Here is a 21,100-nt window from a genome sequence, read left to right as displayed (position 1 = left end):
CAGTGCCGGCAGGGCATCAGAGGAGGACTTAGAGCGTGGAGATGCTTTCTCAGGCTAGCCGAGGGCTGTGCTTAAAGGGTCCCAACCCCCACCCCGGACAGACAGTTCTCAGGGGTGCCCCGCTTGCAAAGCAGTCTTGGCTTGGAGTGCCCGGAGTACCCACACTGGGCACATCACAGCACTTGGCCATCAGACCGGCTGCACTTGCCGCAGCCTGCCATCTGGGGAGATGGGGCAATTGGGGGGCTGCAGGAGAGCTTCCACCCCAAAAGCCCGCAGAGCCAGCCCAGTCCTCCCCATCGGGGGCGCGTACCCCATTACTCCCTCAACTCCTTCCCCTTGCCCTTCCCTAGCCCCTCTTCTTGATGTACAAAATAAAGGACAATTGTGTTCAAAAATGGAATCTGTCTTTATTGAACAAAACTGGGGGAGACTGGGAAAAGCGGGTGGGAGAGGGGAAGAGAGAGGGTGGAAGAGGGGAGGGCAACTAAAATGATCAGGGGTTGGGAACAGGTCCCATATGAAGAGAGGCTAAAGAGACTGGGACTGTTCAGCTTAGAAAAGAGGAGACGGAGGGGGGACAGGATAGAGGTCTCTAAAACCAGGAGTTGGGTGGAGAGGGTGCATACAGAAAAGTTCTTCATTAGTTCCCATAAAGAAGGACTAGAGGACACCAAAGGAAAGGAATGGGTAACAGGCTTCAAACTAGTAACAGAAAGTTGTTCTTCACAAAGCACAGAGTCAACCTGTGGAACTCCTTGCTGTAGGAGGCTGTGAAGGCTACAACTAGAACAGAGTTTAAAGGGAAGTGAGATCAAGCCGTGGAGGTTGGGTCCATGGAGTGGTAGTATCCAGGGGGTAGGAGAGGTGTCCCTGCCCAAAGTTTGTGGAAGGCTGGAGAGGGATGGCACGAGACAAATGGCTTGGTCACTGTCTTCGGTCCATCCCCTCCAGGGTCCCTAGGGTTGGCCGCTGTCAGCAGACAGGCTACGGGATAGATGAACCTTTGGTCTGACCCAGGATGGCCATTGTATGCTCAGGGCTCAGGGTCGGGGGGGTCTCAGTGGACCACCTTGATTTTCATGCACTCCTGCTCCTGGGTGGCCAGGCTGGCAGCTCTCCTGCCCTAGCCGGCCACCTTCCTGTGCCTAGTGCGGAGATCGTGGACGAGGTCCACGATGTCCGCACTAGCCCAGGAGGGAGCCCGCCTTTTGCGGTCCCGGGCAAGCTCCCAGGACCCGCCAGCCTGGTCCCGGGAAGAGGGGGAGGGCTGGGGGGCATCGGGTGGGTGGCTCGATCCGCACCAGGTGCAGGGTCTGCTGGCTGGGTGCTGGCAGGCTTGCACCTGGCACGGGCACCGTAGCCATCCCGTGCCCCTTTAAGGGGTCCGGGGCCGGGAGGGGGGCATAGAGTTTCCCTGGTGTTGGCCCGAGTGGCCACCAGGGAAACCTGGGGAGGGCTAGCCTCCCACTAGTTCGCATTAAGGGGCTACACAGCCCTTAATTCGAACTAGTAAGTTTGAACTAGGCTTAATCCTCGTGGAATGAGGATTACCTAGTTCGAACTAAGCGCTCCGCTAGTTCGAATTAAATTCAAACTAACGGAGCGCTAGTGTAGCGCCTATGAAAGTTAGTTCGAACTAACGTCCGTTAGTTCAAACTAACTTTGTAGCGTAGACATACCCATAGATACTTACATTGCCCATCACACATTCCCCCTGCTTCTACATCACAAGCCTATGCTGTCAATAATCTCATATAATTCTATAGGTCACTCACAAGGTGTCTGCAGATATCCATCTGGAGCTCCTCAGGGTTCAGCTCGGTTCTCCAACTAAGATGCTCATTAAGTATAGTTTGGAGCCTCTTCAGTCCCAAAAATGGGGCACAGAGATGAAATGTAGCTCTGCACTCCTGAAAAAGAGGGTTGCACCAGTGAATTGTTCCATAACACGTATTGTGCTCATTCAAATGGAACTCATGTCCTTGACTGCTCATCTACCCCAAGAATAAAAGGGATTCCCCTGAAGTAATAGACAGAAAATATGCCAGCATGACTTTAATAGGGGGAAAGGGATTCTACTTCTGGAGTATTGCATCCAATTCTGGGCACCCCATTACTTAAAAAATGTTGATACATTGGAGAAAGTCCAACGGAGGCAACAAAAATGATGAGGAGGCTGGAACACATGATTTACAAGGAGAGGCTGAGGGATTTGGGATTATTTAGTCTTCAGAAGAGAAGAGTGAGGGGAGCTTTGATAGAAGGCTTTAACTACCTGAAGGGGGATTTCAAAGAGGATGGAGAGAGGCTGTTCTCAGTGGTACTAGATGACTGAATGAGGAGCAATGGTCTCAAGCTACAGTGGGGGAGGTCTAGGTTGGATATTCGGAAAAACTATTTTACTAGGAAGGTGGTGAAGCACTGGAATGGGTTACCTAGGGAACCTATGGTTCTATGATTTTATAATACTGAAAACTGGAGATAGCAGCAATGTTTTTTCAGAACAGATGTAGCTATGAAAGCTGCTTCACTAGGCATAGCTGTGATCTTTCCTCTGTTGTGGGGAGGCAGGAACGTGGGGTGCAGAGATAGGCAGGAATGAACTCTTGGGATCAGACCCATGACCTATCCTGAACTCCAGTGAGACAACCCTGGCTGCTAAGGACCAGCCTGTCTGGGATTGACTCCAAAGGAGGGCAATGAACTGAGGGAAGAATTTAGGTCTCCACTGCAGGAAGGACTAGCAGAGCTCCCCTGGCATCAGGAGGAAGATTCTTTTTGCTTAGTAATTAAGTCACTGTCATTCTTACCATTGAAACTTCAGGGCTTGGATCTTGCAGGTGCAGCAGAAGCGTGACCCAGCTCTGTCTAACCTGCTTGGCAAAATAGTCCTTCCATTTTCTCTTTGCAGAGCCGGCCAGGATACCAAACAGGACAAAGGCCAATGCACGAAGAGTGTTGTCCTTCTATAGCCAAGAAAGCCACACAGGTTGGTAACGAAGAGATAACCACATCATGTATCTAGCACAGCTGTCTCTTCTACATTAGAGTAGAGTGATTCCAACTACAGAAGTTTAGAAGAACTGGAATTAATCAAGTTTGGGCCAAATGTGTTGATTCTTCAAAATACTTTGAAGACAGTTCAATTTTGACAAAATTCTTCCAGAAGCCAAGTAGGGGTACTTGGTCAGCTTCTTGGTGACCCATCTAGCAGGCTAACTGAGATCTTGGGCTTCCTGGCCCTCACCTTCAGAACAGCCTGTCTGGCAGGCTGACAAGGAGCCAGGAAATGTGTACCCTGGCACCTCTAATTCCCAGTGTTTCCAGGTTCCCTGTCTCCAGCATAGTCTGCCAGTAGACTGCCCTCAGGCAAGGCTCCCAGTAGAGCTGGGTTGAGAATAGTATTACTGTTTCACAAAGAGATTTGAAATTTGGGCTGGGGGGGTGTGTCCCCCAAATAGGAACAAAACCAAAATTTGAAATCTCAAACTTCTCTGCAAAATGGAATAATTTCAACCAGGTGACATAAAAATCGTATGGAGCAGGCCCAAAACAGTCTATTACACCCTGTATGCCCATTTTCCTTGTTATGCAGCTACCTAATCTAGTATTCATACTTCCTTTGCCATTCTCATTGGAAATAAAGATGAACAGAAGGGTGAGACTGAAGGAGCAGGGATGGCATCCTCATTTTCTTAATTCTCTGCTCCGCCATAAAACACATCTCTTCCCTAAGGCCTAAAATCACTTCATTCTGACATGAACAATGCCCAGTGAGGACACATCATGCATTGTAAATGGAGCCTCATCAATGTCAGCTGAACTGGGGTTGAAGGCTTCTGTTCACGTACATTATCGAAGTACTTCCGGATCTGTATGGTGAGGTCTCTGAAGGAAGAACCTATGTCCTTCCCTTTCAGCTCTTTCAGGACTTTGGCCAGTGCCTTCATGCATTCGACAGTGATTTCAAAACTGTAAGTGTCTTCTAAAGTCCTGATCAGTGTCTCCAGAAGAAACTTCTTGTACTTTTTCACCTGTTCAGACATATGACATTAAAAAACACTTTCCACTAACCACATTTCTAATATGTTTTTTTAGCAATTATGAAGCAGTGGGAATTTCATCTGCCCCCTAGTGACCTATAGCTATATTTTACATCAGGTACTAGCTACAATAAGCCAAACTCTGTGCCATATTACACCTATGTAATCCTATTAGATTTCTAATTACTTAGATTTGAAGGCCAAAAGGGACCATTGTGACCTCCTTCGCAACACAGAACCTCCCCAAAATAATGTCTGTTTGACTAGAGCACCTCTTTTAGAAAAACAGCCCATCTTGTTTTTAAAGTTGCTACTGATAGAGAACCCACCACAACCCTTGGTAAATGGTTCCAATGATTAAAATTACCATTAAAATGTATGCCTTACTATCAGTCTGAATTAGTTTAGCTTCATTCCTCTCCCCCCTCCCCCCCATTGAATCTAAAGGCACATTTTCTAGCCCTTTGAAAATTCTTGTGACTCTTCTCCAATTTATCAGCATCCTTCTTGAATTGCAGGCATGATCCTGACATAGTATTCTAACAGTTCTCACACCAGTGCCATAAGCAGAGGTAAAATAACTTCTTTATTCTTATTCAGAATTCCTCTGTCTATGCCTCCGAGGATCACCTCAGCTCTTTTGGTCACAGCTTTGTACTGGGCGCTTACGTTCAGCTGATTATCTATCATGATTTGAGTTTTTTAGTGTCTCTGTTTCCTGGAATAGAATCTCTCATCTTGGAAGTATGGCCTACACTCTTCATTCCTAGGAGTATACATTTACATATGATCATATTAAGTACATATTGTTTCCTTATGCCCAGCTTACCAAGGGAACCAACCTGCTGTGTATTGACTGCAAAGAGGTTACAGGGGTATGAGAGAGCAGAAGTTGGCCTAGTGCATTGTGCATGGCCTCTGTAAATCCTGAGCAATTGTTTCCTTTAGTTTCTCTAGTTATGCTGCATTGTATTCAGTATTCTATCTTACCTTCTCAGGTGCCCCATAGACTACATTTCCCAGGCCTCTTACAGCCATTCGACGGACAATCCAGTTATTGTCCTGTAACCTTTCTTCTAAGATGTGTAAGACACACTTAAGCAACTTCTTCTCCCTGAGTATGGGATCAGTCATTAGCTGAAATAAAATCAACATGTCCATTAGCTCTAATATGTTCATTAAGATAGCGACTATAATTTGAGGAGACACGTAATAGACTGTAATTTATTATTCTATATGAATGAGTACTGTGTTAAAAACATGGATTTTTCCTTTTAGGCACTATAATGGGTGATTGCTCATCCCTTGAGAGCCTCTCAGTGACTGCATTTGATACCACAATCCTTTTCTCGCCCAGGTGCATCCTGCCAGTCGATCTTAGTGAGTCTTCTTCCATGGCTCAGCCCTCTGGCCAAGTCCCAAAGTCCAAACAAATGCCTTTTAGGTCCTGTTGCCCTCACTAGGGTCTTCAGCCCCAACTCTGGACCCTTTATATTCTGTTCTTTGTTCAACCTCTCCATAAGCCCTGTCCCCTTCATCGGGTTTATGCCACTGGGGAACCTGGGCCTGCCCACTACTCTTGGTTCCAACCTAGAAATAGCAGCGAGTCATTGCTTCATTTCAGTTCATTGCTACTTTTTCCTTGGGTTCTTCCTATGGGGCCACTTTCAGTTTCTCCCTCTAATTATATGTTTAAGGCTCGTAAGGACTCTCTCTCTGCAAATTCAGCTTCAGAAAATGCTGCCTGAAATAAACCCCTGTGAATTGGTTTGGCCAGAGAATAGCATCCTTTCTTGGCCCTCCACTTCCTGAAAGGAACTGACCTAATAAAGCCCTGTAGCTCCATATATCTGAGCCAGCTGGCAGCTTTCATGAGGCCTCTCTAGGCAGACCTTGAAAACCCACGTTTGTGACTCCTTTCCTAGGTGGGGTGTAGAAAGATTTTGGGGCACAAACAGATTCCTAGAACCACCAGATGAGCCTCTAAAATAGCGACTTAGCGTAAATGTGAAATATGACACAGACGTTATAGCAAGGCTGTAGAGAGGGAGGATGCTCCAGTAGTTAGCAGCCTAGGACTTAGGAGGTTCCAGTTCAATTTCCTGCACCCTCAAAGACTTCCTAGATGATGTTGGGCAAGTCACTTAGGCCTTCTGTGCATCAGTTTCCTGTTTGCAAAATGGGACTAATAGTGTTTCCCTGCCTCACAGGGGTATTGTAGGGATACATACTTTTAAAGAGTTTTGAGGCACTCAGATACTACATTATCATTTTGAAGTACTCAGATAATACAAGTTTCTAAAAGGATGTTTTAAGGAAGATGGAGAAAAATTGTTCTCCTTGGCCTCTAAGGATAGGATAAGAAGCAATGAGCTTAAATTACATCAAGGGAAGTTTAGGTTGGACAGCAGGAAAAACGTCCTGCCTGTCAGGGTGGTTAAACCCTGCAATAAATTGCCTCCGGAGGTTGTGGAATTTGCATCACTAGAAATATTTAAGAGCAGGTTAGACAAACACCTGTCAGGGATGATCTAGACTGTGCTTGGTCCTGCCGTGATGGCTGGGGATTGGACTCGAAGACCTCTCAAGATCCCTTCCAGTTCGAATGTTCTATGAATCTATTATTCTACATTAATGCGAATCTAAGATAGATGTTAATGTATTTGTATGTTGCTTATTTTATAGTATTAGGACACTAGATTCATTTAGAAGATTTGCTGAGCTAGGCCAAAATCAGGAGCTGTTGGTTAGTATTAGCCCTAGGAATTGTCAGAAAAGGTCTAGTAACTCAAATTCTATGGCTACATCTACATTGGCATGATTTTGCGCAAAAGCAGCTGCCTGTCTACACTGGCGGGGAGTTCTTGCGCAAGAACACTGACATTCTAATGTCTAAAATCAGTGCTTCTTGCGCAAAAACTATGATGCTCCCGCTCAGGAAAAAGCCCTCCTGTGCAACTGTTCTTGCGCAAGAGGCCAGTGTAGACAGGCCACATTAATTTCTTGTGCAAGAAAGCCCAATGGCTAAAATGGCCATCGGAGCTTTCTTGCGCAAGAGAGCGTCTACACTGGCACGGATGATTTTGCACAAAAGCGCCTCTTAGCGCAACAGCACATGCCAGTGTAGACTCTCTCTTGCGCAAATATTCTAACGCAAAAACTCTTGCGTTACAAGTATGGGTATGTCTACCCTATAAAGTTAATTCGAACTAACAGCCGTTAGTTCGAATTAACTTTAATAGCGGCTATACATACAAACTGCTAGTTCGAATTTAAATCGAACTAGCGGAGCGCTTAATTCGAACTAGTAAACCTCATTCTACGAGGAGTAACGCCTCGTTCGAATTAAGTAGTTCAAATTAAGGGCTGTGTAGCCACTTAATTCGAACTAGTTGGAGGCTAACTCTAATCATGTTGCCCTGATGGCCACTCTGGGCCAAACCAGGGAAACTTTTCTGCCCCTCTCCCAGCCCCAGAGCCCTTAAAGGGGCATGGTCTGGCTACAGTGCCTGTGCCAGTGGCAAGCCTGCCAGCACCCAGCCAGCAGACCCTGCACCTGGCATGGCATGAGCCAGCCACCCGCTGCCACCCAGCCCTCCGCCTCTTCCCAGGACCAGGCTGGCGGCTTCTAGGAGCCTGCCCAGGGCCACGAGAGGCAGGCGCCCGCCTGGTCTAGTGCGGAGATCATGGACATTATCGAGGTTTGGGGGGGAGGCCTCCAGCGTCCACGACCTCCACACTAGGCACAGGAATGCAGCCGTCTAGGGCAGGATAGCTGCCAGCCTGGCCACCAAAGGCCACATCCAAACCCAGGAGCAGGTTTGCATGAAAATCAAGTTGTTCCAGTGAGACCCCCCGACCCTGAGCCCTGCGCTTAGAACATAAGAACATAAGAATGGCCGTACTGGGTCAGACCAAAGGTCCATCTAGTCCAGTAGCCTGTCTGCCGACAGCGGCCAACACCAGGTACCCCAGAGGGGATGGACCGAAGACAATGACCAAGCCATTTGTCTCGTGCCATCCATCTTCAGCCTTCCACAAACAGAGGCCAGGGACACCATTCCTACCCCCTGGCTAATAGCACTCCACGGACCCAACCTCCATGAATTTATCTAACTTCTCTTTAAACTCTGTTATAGTTCTAGGCTTCACAGCCTCCTGTGGCAAGGAGTTCCACAGGTTGACTATAAGAAGAACTTTGTGTGAAGAAGAACTTTCTTTTATTAGTTTTAAACCTGATGTCCATTCATTTCATTTGGTGTCCTCTAGTCCTTATATTATGGGAACTAATGAAGAACTTTTCTTTATGCACCCTCTCCACACCACTCATGATTTTATAGACCTCTATCATATCCCCCCTCAGTCTCCTCTTTTCTAAGCTGAAAAGTCCCAGTCTCTTTAGCCTCTCTTCATATGGGACCTGTTCCAAACCCCTAATCATTGTACTTGCCCTTTTCTGAACCCTTTCCAAGGCCATATCTTTTTTGAGGTGAGAAGACCACATCTGTACACAGTTCTGAAGATATGGCGTACCATAGGTTTATACTTCCCCTCCTCCTTCTTCCCCTGGCTTCCCCCTTGCAGCTCCCTCCTCCCAGGTTTCCACCTCCCCTCTCCCACCCTCTTTCTTCCCCTCTCCCACCTTCTTTTCCCAGTCCCCCAGAGGTTAATCCCTCCCACCCCCAGTTTTGTTAAATAAAGAGAGTTTCTATTTTTGAACACGTGTCCTTTATTTTTTACATCAGGAAGAAGGGGCTCGGGAAGGGTAAGTGGAAGGAGGTGAGAGAGGAATGGGGCACGAGCCCCCGATGGGGAGGACTGGGGTGGCTCTGCGGGCTCCTCGGGGTGGAAGCTTTCCTGTAGGGCCTCCTGGATCCTGATAGCCCCCTGATTGACCTCCCCTGGATGGCAGCCTGCGGCAAGTGCAGACGGGCTGATGGTCGAGTGCTGAAATGTGCCGAGTGTGGGCATTCAGGGCACTCCAAGACAGGACTGCTTTGATGTCCCCATCGAGTTAGACATGCAAGCGGGGAATCCTGAGAACTGTCTGTCCGGGGTGGGGGTCAGGTCCTTTTAAGCACAGCCCTCGGCTAGCCTGAGGAAGCAGCTCCACACCTTAAGTCCTAACCTGATGCCCTGACGGCACTGGTTCTGGCCAGCCTTAACTTCGGTTCAGGGTCCACTCAATGTGGACATGCTATTTCGAATTAGCAAAATGCTCATTCGAATTAGTTTTTAGGTCTAAATGCACTCATTCGAATTAGCTTATTTCAAATTAACTAATTTGAATTAAGTTAATTCGAATTAGTGCTGTAGTGTAGACATACCCTATTTGCGCAAAATCTTGCCAATGTAGACGTAGCCTATCTATATCTTTCTCACTCTCTCTTAACCACCAACTAGAATAGGCAGCTAGGCTAGGCTGGTATAGGCCCCAAAAATAACAAAGAGAAAATGATTAAGAAAGGTGTAATGAAGTTCCTTATGAGATTTCCTTATAAAGGACACATTCTACTATCTAAAATTAATTCCTATGAACTGAACTGTACAATTCCTCAGAGAAAGGTAAACAACAGATAACAGCCTAATGGTGGAACTGCTCATACCTGAGCAAAGAAAGCTGTGCTGGTGACTCGCTGGTTTTCTGATGGGGAATTTACCCAGGGAAGGAGGCTCTGTATGATCTCCACTGTTATTAGGCCAGATCTTTGCAGAACCCTGGAAGACAAAAGGAACCACTTATGGGGCAGACTGTGCACTTCAATAGCTTAGCTGCTATGACCATACAACTCTAAAACCTACGCATGGAAGCTCTGTGTTTCTCACCCAGGGCACCCCGCACAAAGCTATACCTGAAAGTTCCCTGTCAGTCACTCTATTTGTTGCCGATCCCTGAGGATGAAGTGCTGTCTCCTAGATCTCTTACCTCACCAGCAAACACACCCCCTCATGGTGAGTCTGCAGATTTTCAAGAAGCATCCAAGTTTTCTGCTTCCAGAGAGTTCTTATCAGCTTCTCATTCATAGCCTTGAGAAGCACAGCCTCTAATGCTTCAATAGAACGCCTGGGGGAAAAGAGGCACAGAACTGTAGTAACCAATAGAAAGGCACAGCCTAAGCAGTCAGGAAACCCCAGTTACTTGTCAGGTCTGTTGTTCATTGACAGTTCATCCATTGACAGTGTCCTGGGGACCACTGTTTTTGGAAGGACTTAATTCCAGGAGGTATTTCAGTCTCATACATCTCATATTACTAGTGTTGCTATGGACAATATTTTGCAGTCACTTTCTCCTATCTGCAAGGTGTATGGGCACTAGCACAGTACAGTAATATGGAAAAAATACACAACCAGACCCCAAAAGCTGGGACACAGAGAGATTAGTGATCACTAATGGATATTTTGGGGCCCTATGTCCAGCGAGATGTGACAGGGTGCTGAGAGCTTGTACTTGGGGTCAGCACTCTGGTAACTACTAGTACTAATTAGCTTCCCCAGAGAAAGCCTAATTGGATAGAAATGTACCTGATTGCCTGGCTAGAGTGGGGCTATAGAATCAACAAACCTATTATCCCATTAATAAGGAATCTGCCTAAAGGGACATCCACAGGACTGTTTGAGGGAAACAGAGAGCAAAAGAGACAAAATGCTAGAGGCATCTAGATAGACTTATGTGTAGTGCTGTGGAGGAGCCGGTGGTCGTGGTACATGTAGGTCTCAATGACATAGGGAAGGGTAGGAGAGATGTCCTGGAGGCCAAATTTAGGTTGCTAGGAAAGAGACTGAAATCCAGGACCTCTATGGTGGCATTCTTGGAAATGCTTCCAGTTCCACGCGCAGGACCAGCTAAGCAGGCAAAGCTTCAGAGTCTCAATGCGTGGATGAGACGATGGTGTGGGGAAGAGGGGTTTGGATTTATCAAGAACTGGGGACACTTTTGGGAGAGGGGGAGCCTATACAGGAAGGATGGCCTCCACCTAAACCAGGGTGGAACCAGACTACTGGCACTAAACATTAAAAAGGCCGTAGAGCAGTTTTTAAACTAAGAGATGGGGGAAAGCCGATTCGTGGAGAGATGCACGTAAATCGCAGGGAGACTTCTCTTAGAGGAGAATCCGTTGATAGAGATTCTCTAAGTTGTAGTCAGAAAGAGAGGACAAAGAGACTGAGGCCTGAGGAGGCCTAGATAGTAGTGTTTGTGTTGCCAGAGCTTGGTGGTTTCAGGGAACTGACCTATAGCAAGCACAAACAAGACTTTCTCATATTAAAAGCAGGTGATGGTAAGGTGCCTCATAACCCTGAGAACTCCTGGGGAGTGTCACACAAATGGACTGGGATTCTCTTTGTTTTGCTCCCTTTCTTCTAATTACCTGCAAGGGTTGCCCTCACGTAGTTGTTGTCCTTTTCTAAATAACCTCTTTCGGCTGCTCATCCTGGGCAAAGGCATCTTTTGTCCTAGGGTTTGGCTGATCTGCTGCAGAAGAACAGTGAACAACTCCGGGAACAGCTCCTGCACAGTTTTGCTCAACTGCAATGCTGACACCACTTCAAAGATGGCACATGTTGCCTGAAAGGAGAGCATGGTAAAAGAAGAGGTCTCTTCCTAACACTATCACACTCTCTCCCCTTCTGATACCTGCTGGACTAAATTCTCACTCCTGTCACTAACTTGATGAATGACCGAGAGCAATTCACTCCATGTGTGCCTTAGCGTCCCATATCTGTAAAAATGTGTACGACCTATCAAGGCATGTTATGAGTTGCACAAAACATTTGCAAAGCACTGTAAGAAATCTGATTCAAAGACTTTCTAATTGCCAGATATTATTAAGTGAATCAGCCACATACTCTAAATCTGCCATCTGTTGTTCCACAGAAAGCACAGCTGGAATCCAGGAAACAGTACTTCAGAAAAGAAGTGCCCATATGACAATATTATACCACTCATCTAGCTTTCCATCAGCATGTTTGTCACAAGGCAGAGAAATACATGTCTGTCGTCTAACTTACTGTGAGAGGTTCAGCAGCTGCTAAATGCAGGTCAGTTTCTGTCTCTGAGGTCATGCTTCCTTCTTGGCTTGTTGGAGTCTTTATTCTTTCTATTAGGACCTTCAGGACTTGAGGGGCGAGCAAGGGATCTTTCCCCAGAGATCTCCACAGCTCAGTGGTGTCACTGCAATTTAACAGAAGTTATATGTGACCCCTGGAGACTTTTGTGGCTCTGACTATATGCATCATATTCAAGTAAAGAACACATTTTCTCCTTGACTATGATCAGGGCTCACCAGCCGCACTGTCCGGCGATCTGCGCATGCACAAATCGCCCGAACCCGGCTCTTCCAGGTTACAATCTACACGCCATGGATGAGTAGATTGTATTATTTGTCAAGCCCTGCCTATGATGAGCAAGTTCAGAGTGCTGTCCTCCTTATATGGTCCTCATGTTTTACATATTGAGTTTCTAGTTACAGAACTAAGTTAAGTTACATTTCAGGTTACATTTCTACAGTGCATGACTATTTTGGGATCCTGGAGGTATCCCGAAATAGCTACCCCACATTTACACAAGCAGCCCGTTATTTTGAAATATTTTTCAAAATAATGGGCACACTATTTTGCCATCCCAAGAAACTTTGTTGCATGAGGGATAAGGGATGGCTTGAAATAGCACATTATTTCGACATTTGGTGCTGTGTAGAAGCGCCACATTTCAAAATAGGCTATGCAAAATATGATACGCAATTTGCGGAGTGCAAATTGTGCATCTTATTTCAAGTTTAGGGTGCTGTATAGACACAACCTTAGCCTTACTGCACCATAACCATTAATGCTAGACTTCAGAAGGAAAGGACACAGAGCTCTAATCACAGTTCCTGTTTTCCTACTTCTCAGTAGATATGGAATCATGAGCATGTGATGCCCAAAGATCTAGGGCCTGGGAGACAAGTTGAAGAAAGAAAAATGATCTTCCTACTAACTGGATGTACAACTATGAGAACAAATATTTGTGGCTAGCCCATGACCTCTTCACAAATGGCATTCCCTGGCCTCTATTTGCCAGAATGGGCATGTTCTGTTCACTCCCTATGGGGCACCTGGCATTGGCCACTGTCTGAAGACAGGATCCTGGGCTAGATGGACATTTGGTCTGACCCACTACAGCTGTTCTTATGTTCTTAGATTCCAGCACAGATGACTGATAATTCAGCTAGGGATGTTTGAATGAAATGATAGATATGCTTACCGCCCTGTCTTTAAGTACCAAGAATGACAACTCCATTCCAGCAGCCATACCCTTCCTGATACCAAAAGCCTGGTGCCCTATCCTTGCTAATCAGCCAGGAATTTGGATTTGAAGCTTTCATGCTACCAGAAAACGAACAGTCACTGGCAATTTCCAGGGTGATGTTAGTTCAGGGGTCTGGAGAGGCAAAAGTCCACTCCAGTGATGCCAGTAAAGGGAAGTCTTTAGGATGCCAAAGCAACTATTAATTAATGGAAACAGAATGAAACTTAATTTCTCCCTGCACCCACCTTGACATGGTCTTGGACCTTTCTGCAGAAAGACCCAAGCTATTAACCTTTAGGAATTATCTCAAACTGTCTGTGGCTTAAATGAAGCCTTACATCTTCCAGTGAAGCCGTGGGATCCATGGTTACCAAAATGAACACTGTAAGGAGCAGTATATACCTGTCCATCGGCAGAGGTTTGATGAGGAGGCTGAAGATCACTGCCTCTAGGTGATGGTGAGCAAGAATGGACACTGCCTCCACCAGGAACTGCCTCAAGCTACCCTGCTTGATGGTAGGCATATAATTATATATTCTACTCAGGATATCTGGCACCTGGACAGAATAAAACCAGAAAAAATGTCCCTTTTCCATTCTCTCCATTCATTCTGCAGAGCCAAAACGTTTATTTAGTCGTTTAGCAATTTGCTGTTCTTGTAGAAAATCCTCCCTTCAAAAAACAAGTATTTAGACATGGCTGCATAGATTTAACCCACAAACATTATGCATATCTCTGCCCATACCTGGCTGCAACACCGGGTTAAGACATGCTGAGGCCCTAAGCTATGTCAAGTTAAAGAGGCCTCATTGCATTTCCAAAAAAACATGTATTATTCTAACAGAAAGGACAATGAAAATAGAAATAATAAAGTTATCTATCTATCTATCTATCTATCTATCTATCTATCTGTACATAGGCAAAGAGGCAAGTAAAAACTAGTAATTTGGGGGTATTTTTAGAGACCCCTCATTATCTGAGGCCCTAAGATGTAGTTCACTTAGCTTGTCTCTTGGGGCCAGATATTCTCTTTTTGCATTTTACTCGGAGTCTAATTTTTCCAAGCCTTTCATGGCTGGAAACTGTGACAACAAGATAGACAAATAATCAAGCATCTTCCTTTTCCCTTGGGGTACGGCTACACTAGCTCGTTAGTTCGAGCTAGGTAGGGTAATGAGGGCAAGCAGAGTTGCAAATGAAGCCCAGGATTTAAATATCCCAGGCTTCATTTGCATGTTCCCGGGTGCTGCCATTTTAAAATCCTCCTTAATCTGAACTCCGTGCCCGCGGCTACACGCGGCACGGAGTAGGTAGTTCTAATTAAAGATCCTAATTCCATGAGGAGTAACGGTAGTTCGAATTAGGATCTTTAATTTGAACTACCTAGTCCATGCCGCATGTAGCCGCGGGCACGGAGTTTGGAGTAAGGGGGATTTAAAAATGGTGGCGCCAGGGAACATGCAAATGAAGCCCGGGATATTTAAATCTCGGGCTTCATTTGCAACTCCGCTTGCCCTCATTACACTCCCGAGCTCGAACTAACGAGCTAGTGCAGATGTACCGTTAGATTATCTCTGTCTTCTGCTGTTGATTCCCCCATTGCCTGACTCAGGATAGGAACACAGATGGAATTAACTTCCAATCCCAGGGGGAGAAACAGCAAGACTTGTGTTCACTGCAAATGATGGCAAAGATCTGAAAGCCTGCAGGTTAGCCAGAAAAACCTCTCCAGCTTCTATTTTACCTCATCCAGCATGGCACCTCCACACTCCTTCAGGATGATCTTCATCCACAGACCGGCTGCTGTGGCACAGGAGGGGCTAGCAGACAGCATACCATCCAGTATGGCCTCAATAAAATCTGTGGCTTGTTCAGAGGGAAAGTACTTACTAACCACCTGTGGACAGATCAAAAACAGGAAAGATTGCAATGATAGTCGGCTCCAGTACTTTTAAGAAAGGAGGCCTAAGAGCTGTATTGGAAAATAATGTATTCATCAGCAAATTGCTAATTGGGCTCATATCTGGCAAGGCAGTTGCAATTAAAATTTTCTCTCTAATCTTTCTAGCTACCACATCTCTATTCTACACTAATAATATCAGGTTAGATCTTAGGTTGTACAGTTAGCACAACATTGTATGGGACAAACAGGATGTAAATTTCCAGTTTATATTCTATTATGTACATGACATCTTTTCACAAAATATAAAAATATGCAAAGAGATGCATGCACACAAATATAGGTTCAGGTAAACACACAAGGTGCCAAGACTGGTTTCTCAGCTTGATGTCCCGCTCACATATTTTCCCCCTGGATGGATGGATGGATGGATGGATGTGCGCGCGCACATGCATGGGCATGTTCATGCAACTGTCTGGAATCTGTTTGTTTTTTACATGGCATTCATAGCATATACCTATGAAAAGCATGTTACTGATTACCCATGAATGCCTCACTCCCATAGCTCGCTCCAAGTGTGGAAAGACATCACAAAAGCATAAAACAATCACAGAATCATAGAATACTAGGACTGGAAGGGACCTTGAGAGTTCATCGAGTCCAATCCCCTGCCCTCATGGCAGGATCAAATACTGTCTAGACCATCCCTGATAGACATTTATCTAACCTACTCTTAAATATCTCCAGAAATGGAGATTCCACAACCTCCCTGGGCAATTTATTCCAGTGTTTGACTACCCTGACAATTAGGAACTTTTTCCTAATGTCCAATCTAAATCTCCCTTGCTTCAGTTTAAGCCCATTGCTTCTTGTTCTACCCCCATAGGCCAAGATGAACAAGTTTTCTCCCTCCTCCTTATGGCACCCTTTTAGATATCTGAAAACTGCTATCATGTTCCCCCTCGATCTTCTCTTTTCTAAACTAAACAAACCTAATTCCTTCAGCCTTCTCTCATAGGTCATGTTCTCTAGACCTTTCATCATTCTCGTTGCTCTTCTCTGGACCCTCTCCAATTTCTCCACATCTTTCTTGAAATGCGGTGCTCAGAACTGAACACAATACTCCAATTGAGGCCTAACCAGCGCAGAGTAGAGCGGAAGAATGACTTCTCATGTCTTGCTCACAACACCCCTGTTAATGCATCTCAGAATTATGTTTGCTTTCTTTGCAACGGCATCACACTGCTGACTCATATTCAACTTGTGGTCCACTATAACCCCTAGATCCCTTTCTGCCGTACTCCTTCCCAGACAGTCGCTTCCCATTCTGTATGTATGAAACTGATTGTTCCTTCCTAAGTGGAGAACTTGGCATTTGTCTTAAACTTCATCCTATTTACCTCAGACCATTTCTCCAATTTGTCCAAGTCATTTTGAATTAGTGACCCTATCCTGCAGATTAGTCGCAACCCCTCCCAGCTTGGTATCATCTGCAAACTTAATAAGCGTACTTTCTATATCAATATCTAAATTGTTGATGAAGATATTGAACAAAGCCGGTCCCAAAACAGACCCCTGTGGAACCCCACTTGTTATGCCTTTCCAGCAGGATTGTGAACCATTAATAACTACTCTCTGAGTATGGTTATCCAGCCAGTTATGCACCCACCTTATAGTAGCCCCATCTAAGTTGTATTTACCTAGTTTATTGATAAGAATATCATGCGAGACTGTATCAAATGCCTTACTAAAGTCTAGGTATACCACATCCACCGCTTCTCCCTTATCCACAAGACTCGTTATCCTATCAAAGAAAACTATCAGATTGGTTTGACATGATTTGTTCTTTACAAATCCAGGCTGGCTGTTCCCTATCACCTTGCCACTTTCCAAGTGTTTACAGACGATTTCCTTAATTACTTGCTCCATTATCTTCCCAGGCACAGAAGTTAAACTAACTGGTCTGTAGTTTCCTGGGTTGTTCTTATTTCCCTTTTTATAGATGGGCACTATATTTGCCCTTTTCCAGTCCTCTGGACAAGGGAAAATGAATGGTGCACAGCCACTAGGACAGTCACCTAGTGTTTGTTACCTTAGCCATTTTGGAAGATGCTTGAAACAGAGCCTCAGGGTCTGGAGTTGTTAGTGCCTCACGGAGACAACTCAGCTCCTCCTCTGCTGACCCCAGGTTAGTGCACTGACCTAGGATAGAGAAAAGGAGAAAAAGTATGGCAACATTAAATAAAACTGAACCTCTGATCCATAGATAATCATACAGGAGGATCTATGGGGTATGTTATTACCAGCTGTGTGTGAAATTTTGGCCCCACTAAAGCCAATGACGAAATTCTTATTGACTTTAACGGAGTCAGAATTTTACCGTCAGGCTATGTCTAGACTACATCCCTTTTTCGGAAAAGGGATGTAAATTAGACGTATCGCAATTGCTAATGAAGCGGGGATTTAAATCTCCCCTGCTTCATTAGCATAAAAATGGCTGCAGCTTTTTTCGGCACGGAGCTTTGCCGGAGAAAAGCGCCAGTCTAGATGCTGATCTTGCAGAAAATTAAGCCTTTTCCGAAAGATCCCTTATCCCTCCGAAAAAGGGATGTAGTCTAGACGTAGCCCCTATGTCTGAAAGTTAACAGTAATGGCATGTGATTCATTGTGATTCATACAGGATTAAACAGGCACTGTATTCTGTGTGGAGCATCTTTCTCTGTATATCTGGTTTCAGTAGCCACTCTGCTCTCAGTATTTAAATCTAATCTCATAGTCAAGCACAACTCATGTAGATTGATCTGAGGTTCTGATTTGGAGGAGAATCCCTCCACTGAACTCTCATTGTAAAAGAGATGGGGCTGACCAAAAGCTTAGGTAGGAAACCCAGGATCTTCGCTCACTTCTAAATCATGAACTGTCTCTTTAAGGGAAAGCTGTCCTGCTCTGTCATCTCCCTCTCCCCACCCCACTCTGCAGAGCGGGGGCATATGGGCATATGGCGGGGGAGAGAGTGTGTGTGAGACAATGTGTGTGTGTGTGTGTGTGTGAGAGAGAGAGAGAGAGAGAGAGAGGGACATGCTGGCTGCCAGAGAAATCTTAGAAACAGTGCCTCTTTAGATAGGCACTCCGTTACTCACCATACTTCAGACTGGAGCAGCACTACTGTATGTGTCCCTCTCCCCAAACTCTGCTCTGCAGAGATGATGACAGGGGCAAAGGGGTCACCCTGACTTCTGCACGTCTCCCTGCTCACCTCCCCTCCACACACCACTAGCAGCAGATAGGATGGAGCAAGGTCGGAGAGGGGCAGCTGAACACATGCTGCTGGCATGCTTGCTAATCAGCTGAGCGCTCCAGACAGAAATTCTGGGGAGAAGGGCAGATCTGGCCTGTGTGCTGTATTTTGTCCACCCTCTAATATTTGCAGATTATTTATTATTTGTGCAGTTCTCTTCCAGCAATGTACTTACAAGGCCCCAATCGTTCTGTTATATAAGTGTCGCTAACAAGACAGAAAGAATTACAGATGGAAAAAATGGTCATTACAACAATGAAAGAAAGTGAAGAGTTACTTACACCTGCTCATGGTCTCCTCACCTTGTATATTGAGAAGACAGTTGATACAGTCAACCACCCTCTGACGCGATGTCGTAACTGAAGCACAGGTATATGGTGCTAACAGCCCAATCAGAGATCCAATGTGATGAAAAGTTTCCTGAGGCTAATTTTAAAAGAATGAAGAATGAAAGTTCTCCGGCTATTATTTGCCTTCCTTATTGTGAACTCCATTACTGTACCTGGGTACGGCACATTGGAAAACATAATCCTTGTTGTACATGCAAATTGATGGGGTCTAAATTAGCTGTAGCACTCAAGAAAAATCTCAGAGTCATTGTGGATAGTCCTCTAAAAACATCTGTTCAACATGAGCTGCAGTTAAAAATGCTAATGGTATGTTAGGAACCACTAGGAAAAGGGATGAATAATAATATGATAAATATCATCATGCCACTGTTTCAAATCCATGGTACACCCACACCTTGAATATTGCAAGCAATTGTAGTCCTCCAACTTAAATAAAGTTAGGTTATAATTGGAAAAAGTTCAGAGAAAAGCAACAAAAATGATATGGGATATGGGACAAGTCATACAAGGAGAAGTTAAAAGGACTGGGACCATTCATCTTAGAAAAGAGATGCTTACAGGTGGGTATGATAGAGCCATATAAGATGATCAGAGATGCATGATATGGGTGTCCCTATATCTCTGACTGCCTGGGGCTGGGGCTGGGACTGGACAACAGGGGAGAGATCACTCAACAATTGCCTTGTTCTGTTTGTTCCCTCTGATGCATATAACATCCACCACTGTCAGAAGACAGGCTACATGAACCATTTGTCTGGGGGATCCAGAATGGCCATTCATGTTTTATGTTCTTATCTGATTAAATAGAAATAGAAATTCAACTTTAACAGCGATAGAAATGTAGCTGTGTTAGTCTGGGGTAGCTGAAGCAAATGCAGGACAATGTAGCACTTTAAAGACTAACAAGATTTATTTATTTTTATTTTTTTTTAAGATGGTTTATTAGATGATGAGATTTCGTGGGCCAGACCCACTTCCTCAGATCAGGAAGTGGGTCTGGCCCACGAAAGCTCATCATCTAATAAACCATCTTGTTAGTCTTTAAAGTGCTACATTGTCCTGCATTTTGCTTCAACTTTAACAGCCTGAGAGTATAGGAATGCATCTATGACACTGACACAGGCAACCTATGTGTGACCACAATAACTTAACAAGCGGCACTGCAATTGTATCAAGAGTCTATTTATAAAAAAGATGTGCTTCCTTATACAAGAGCATTTCACTGAAAGATTGTGTTGTCAGAATTTTCACTGACTTGCCCGAGGTCTAAGGAATGTAGGTCGCACTGTCAGATGTAAATATCCAGAATCAGATTCTGGTCTCTGTTCCACTTGTGTAAATCCAAAATAATGCCACTGAAGTCAGGGGCATTACCCTGGCTTTACACGAATATCACTGATCAGATTCTAGCTCTAATCCTTCAGTCCAGCTGCATCCTTGAGCATCCAAAGCTCCCACTGAAGTCAAGGGGAACAATCAGCATGCCAGAATGGCAGAACTGAGTCCTAAGCGTTAAGAACTCTCCTTACCAGATTTCTGGTGGACACATCGAGCTCTCTGAATACATAGGCGACCATATCCCCTGCTGCACAATTCTCCACACTTCCTGAACTGAGCAGCTTCAGGACAAAATGGAGAGCTGCCATCCTCACCTGCAAGGGTAGAGATTATGCACGAGTTATTATTATCTCTTCTGCATGCAATATGAGACAGGATATGAGAGTCCTTTTGCTTTTGCTTTTATCTCTTTGGAATAGTGGCTGAAGTACAAATGATTAACACATCTGTTATGTAAATTCCTTGCAACACTGGCTACAGAAGTACCATGCAAATGCCAGTTTTCACTTTCAGGTGACACTGTAATTCGGAAAAAGGCAGCATTTTCTCCTATAAATGTAAACAAACTTGTTTGTCTTAGTGTCTGGCTGAACAAGAAGTAGGTCTGAATGGACTTGTAGACTCTAAAGTTTTACATTGTTTCGTTACGGTTAACAAAAAATATCTACATTTGTAAGTTGCATTTTCACGCTAAAGAGATTGCTCTACATCACTTCTATGAGATGAATTGAAAAATATTATTTCTTTTGTCATTTTTACAATGCAAATGTTTGTTATAAAAATAATATAAAGTGCATAGTACACACTTGTCATTGTGTTGTAATTGAAATCAATATATTTGAAAATGTAAAAAACCACAAAAATATTTAATAAATTTCCATT

General features: G+C 44.8%; 1 protein-coding gene across 1 annotated transcript; it reads right to left on the bottom strand.

Annotated features, from left to right (window-relative positions):
• Nucleotides 1-9,968: 9,968 nt before the first annotated feature.
• On the bottom strand, nt 9,969-20,540 carry LOC149525902 (maestro heat-like repeat-containing protein family member 2B). Its single transcript, XM_089778142.1, has 8 exons — nt 20,410-20,540; nt 18,833-18,956; nt 17,325-17,434; nt 15,077-15,229; nt 13,735-13,889; nt 12,054-12,216; nt 11,414-11,610; nt 9,969-10,110 (listed from the first exon to the last, which is right to left on the bottom strand). Exons 1-8 carry the CDS (start codon nt 20,524-20,526, stop codon nt 9,969-9,971), a joined length of 1,161 nt encoding a protein of 386 aa, XP_089634268.1. The 5' UTR covers nt 20,527-20,540.
• Nucleotides 20,541-21,100: the final 560 nt, after the last annotated feature.

The sequence above is a fragment of the Pelodiscus sinensis genome, chromosome 1 (assembly GCF_052426305.1).
Source record: "Pelodiscus sinensis isolate ZL-2025 chromosome 1, ASM5242630v1, whole genome shotgun sequence".
Classification (NCBI taxonomy): domain Eukaryota; kingdom Metazoa; phylum Chordata; order Testudines; family Trionychidae; genus Pelodiscus; species Pelodiscus sinensis.
Note: the sequence above shows the minus strand (reverse complement) of the source record. Positions and strands in the feature narration are given on the sequence as shown.

Bases quoted from the DNA above. Each gene is read 5' to 3' on its own strand.
- LOC149525902 (XM_089778142.1), bottom strand. From the start codon at position 20,526: ATGGCAGCTCTCCATTTTGTCCTGAAGCTGCTCAGTTCAGGAAGTGTG. The intron at 17,435-18,832 runs GTGAGGAGACCA...TCTCTATCCTAG, and splicing joins CTGTCTTCTCAATATACAAG to GTCAGTGCACTAACCTGGGG. The intron at 13,890-15,076 runs GTAAAATAGAAG...TATTCTGTCCAG, and splicing joins GAGGTGCCATGCTGGATGAG to GTGCCAGATATCCTGAGTAG.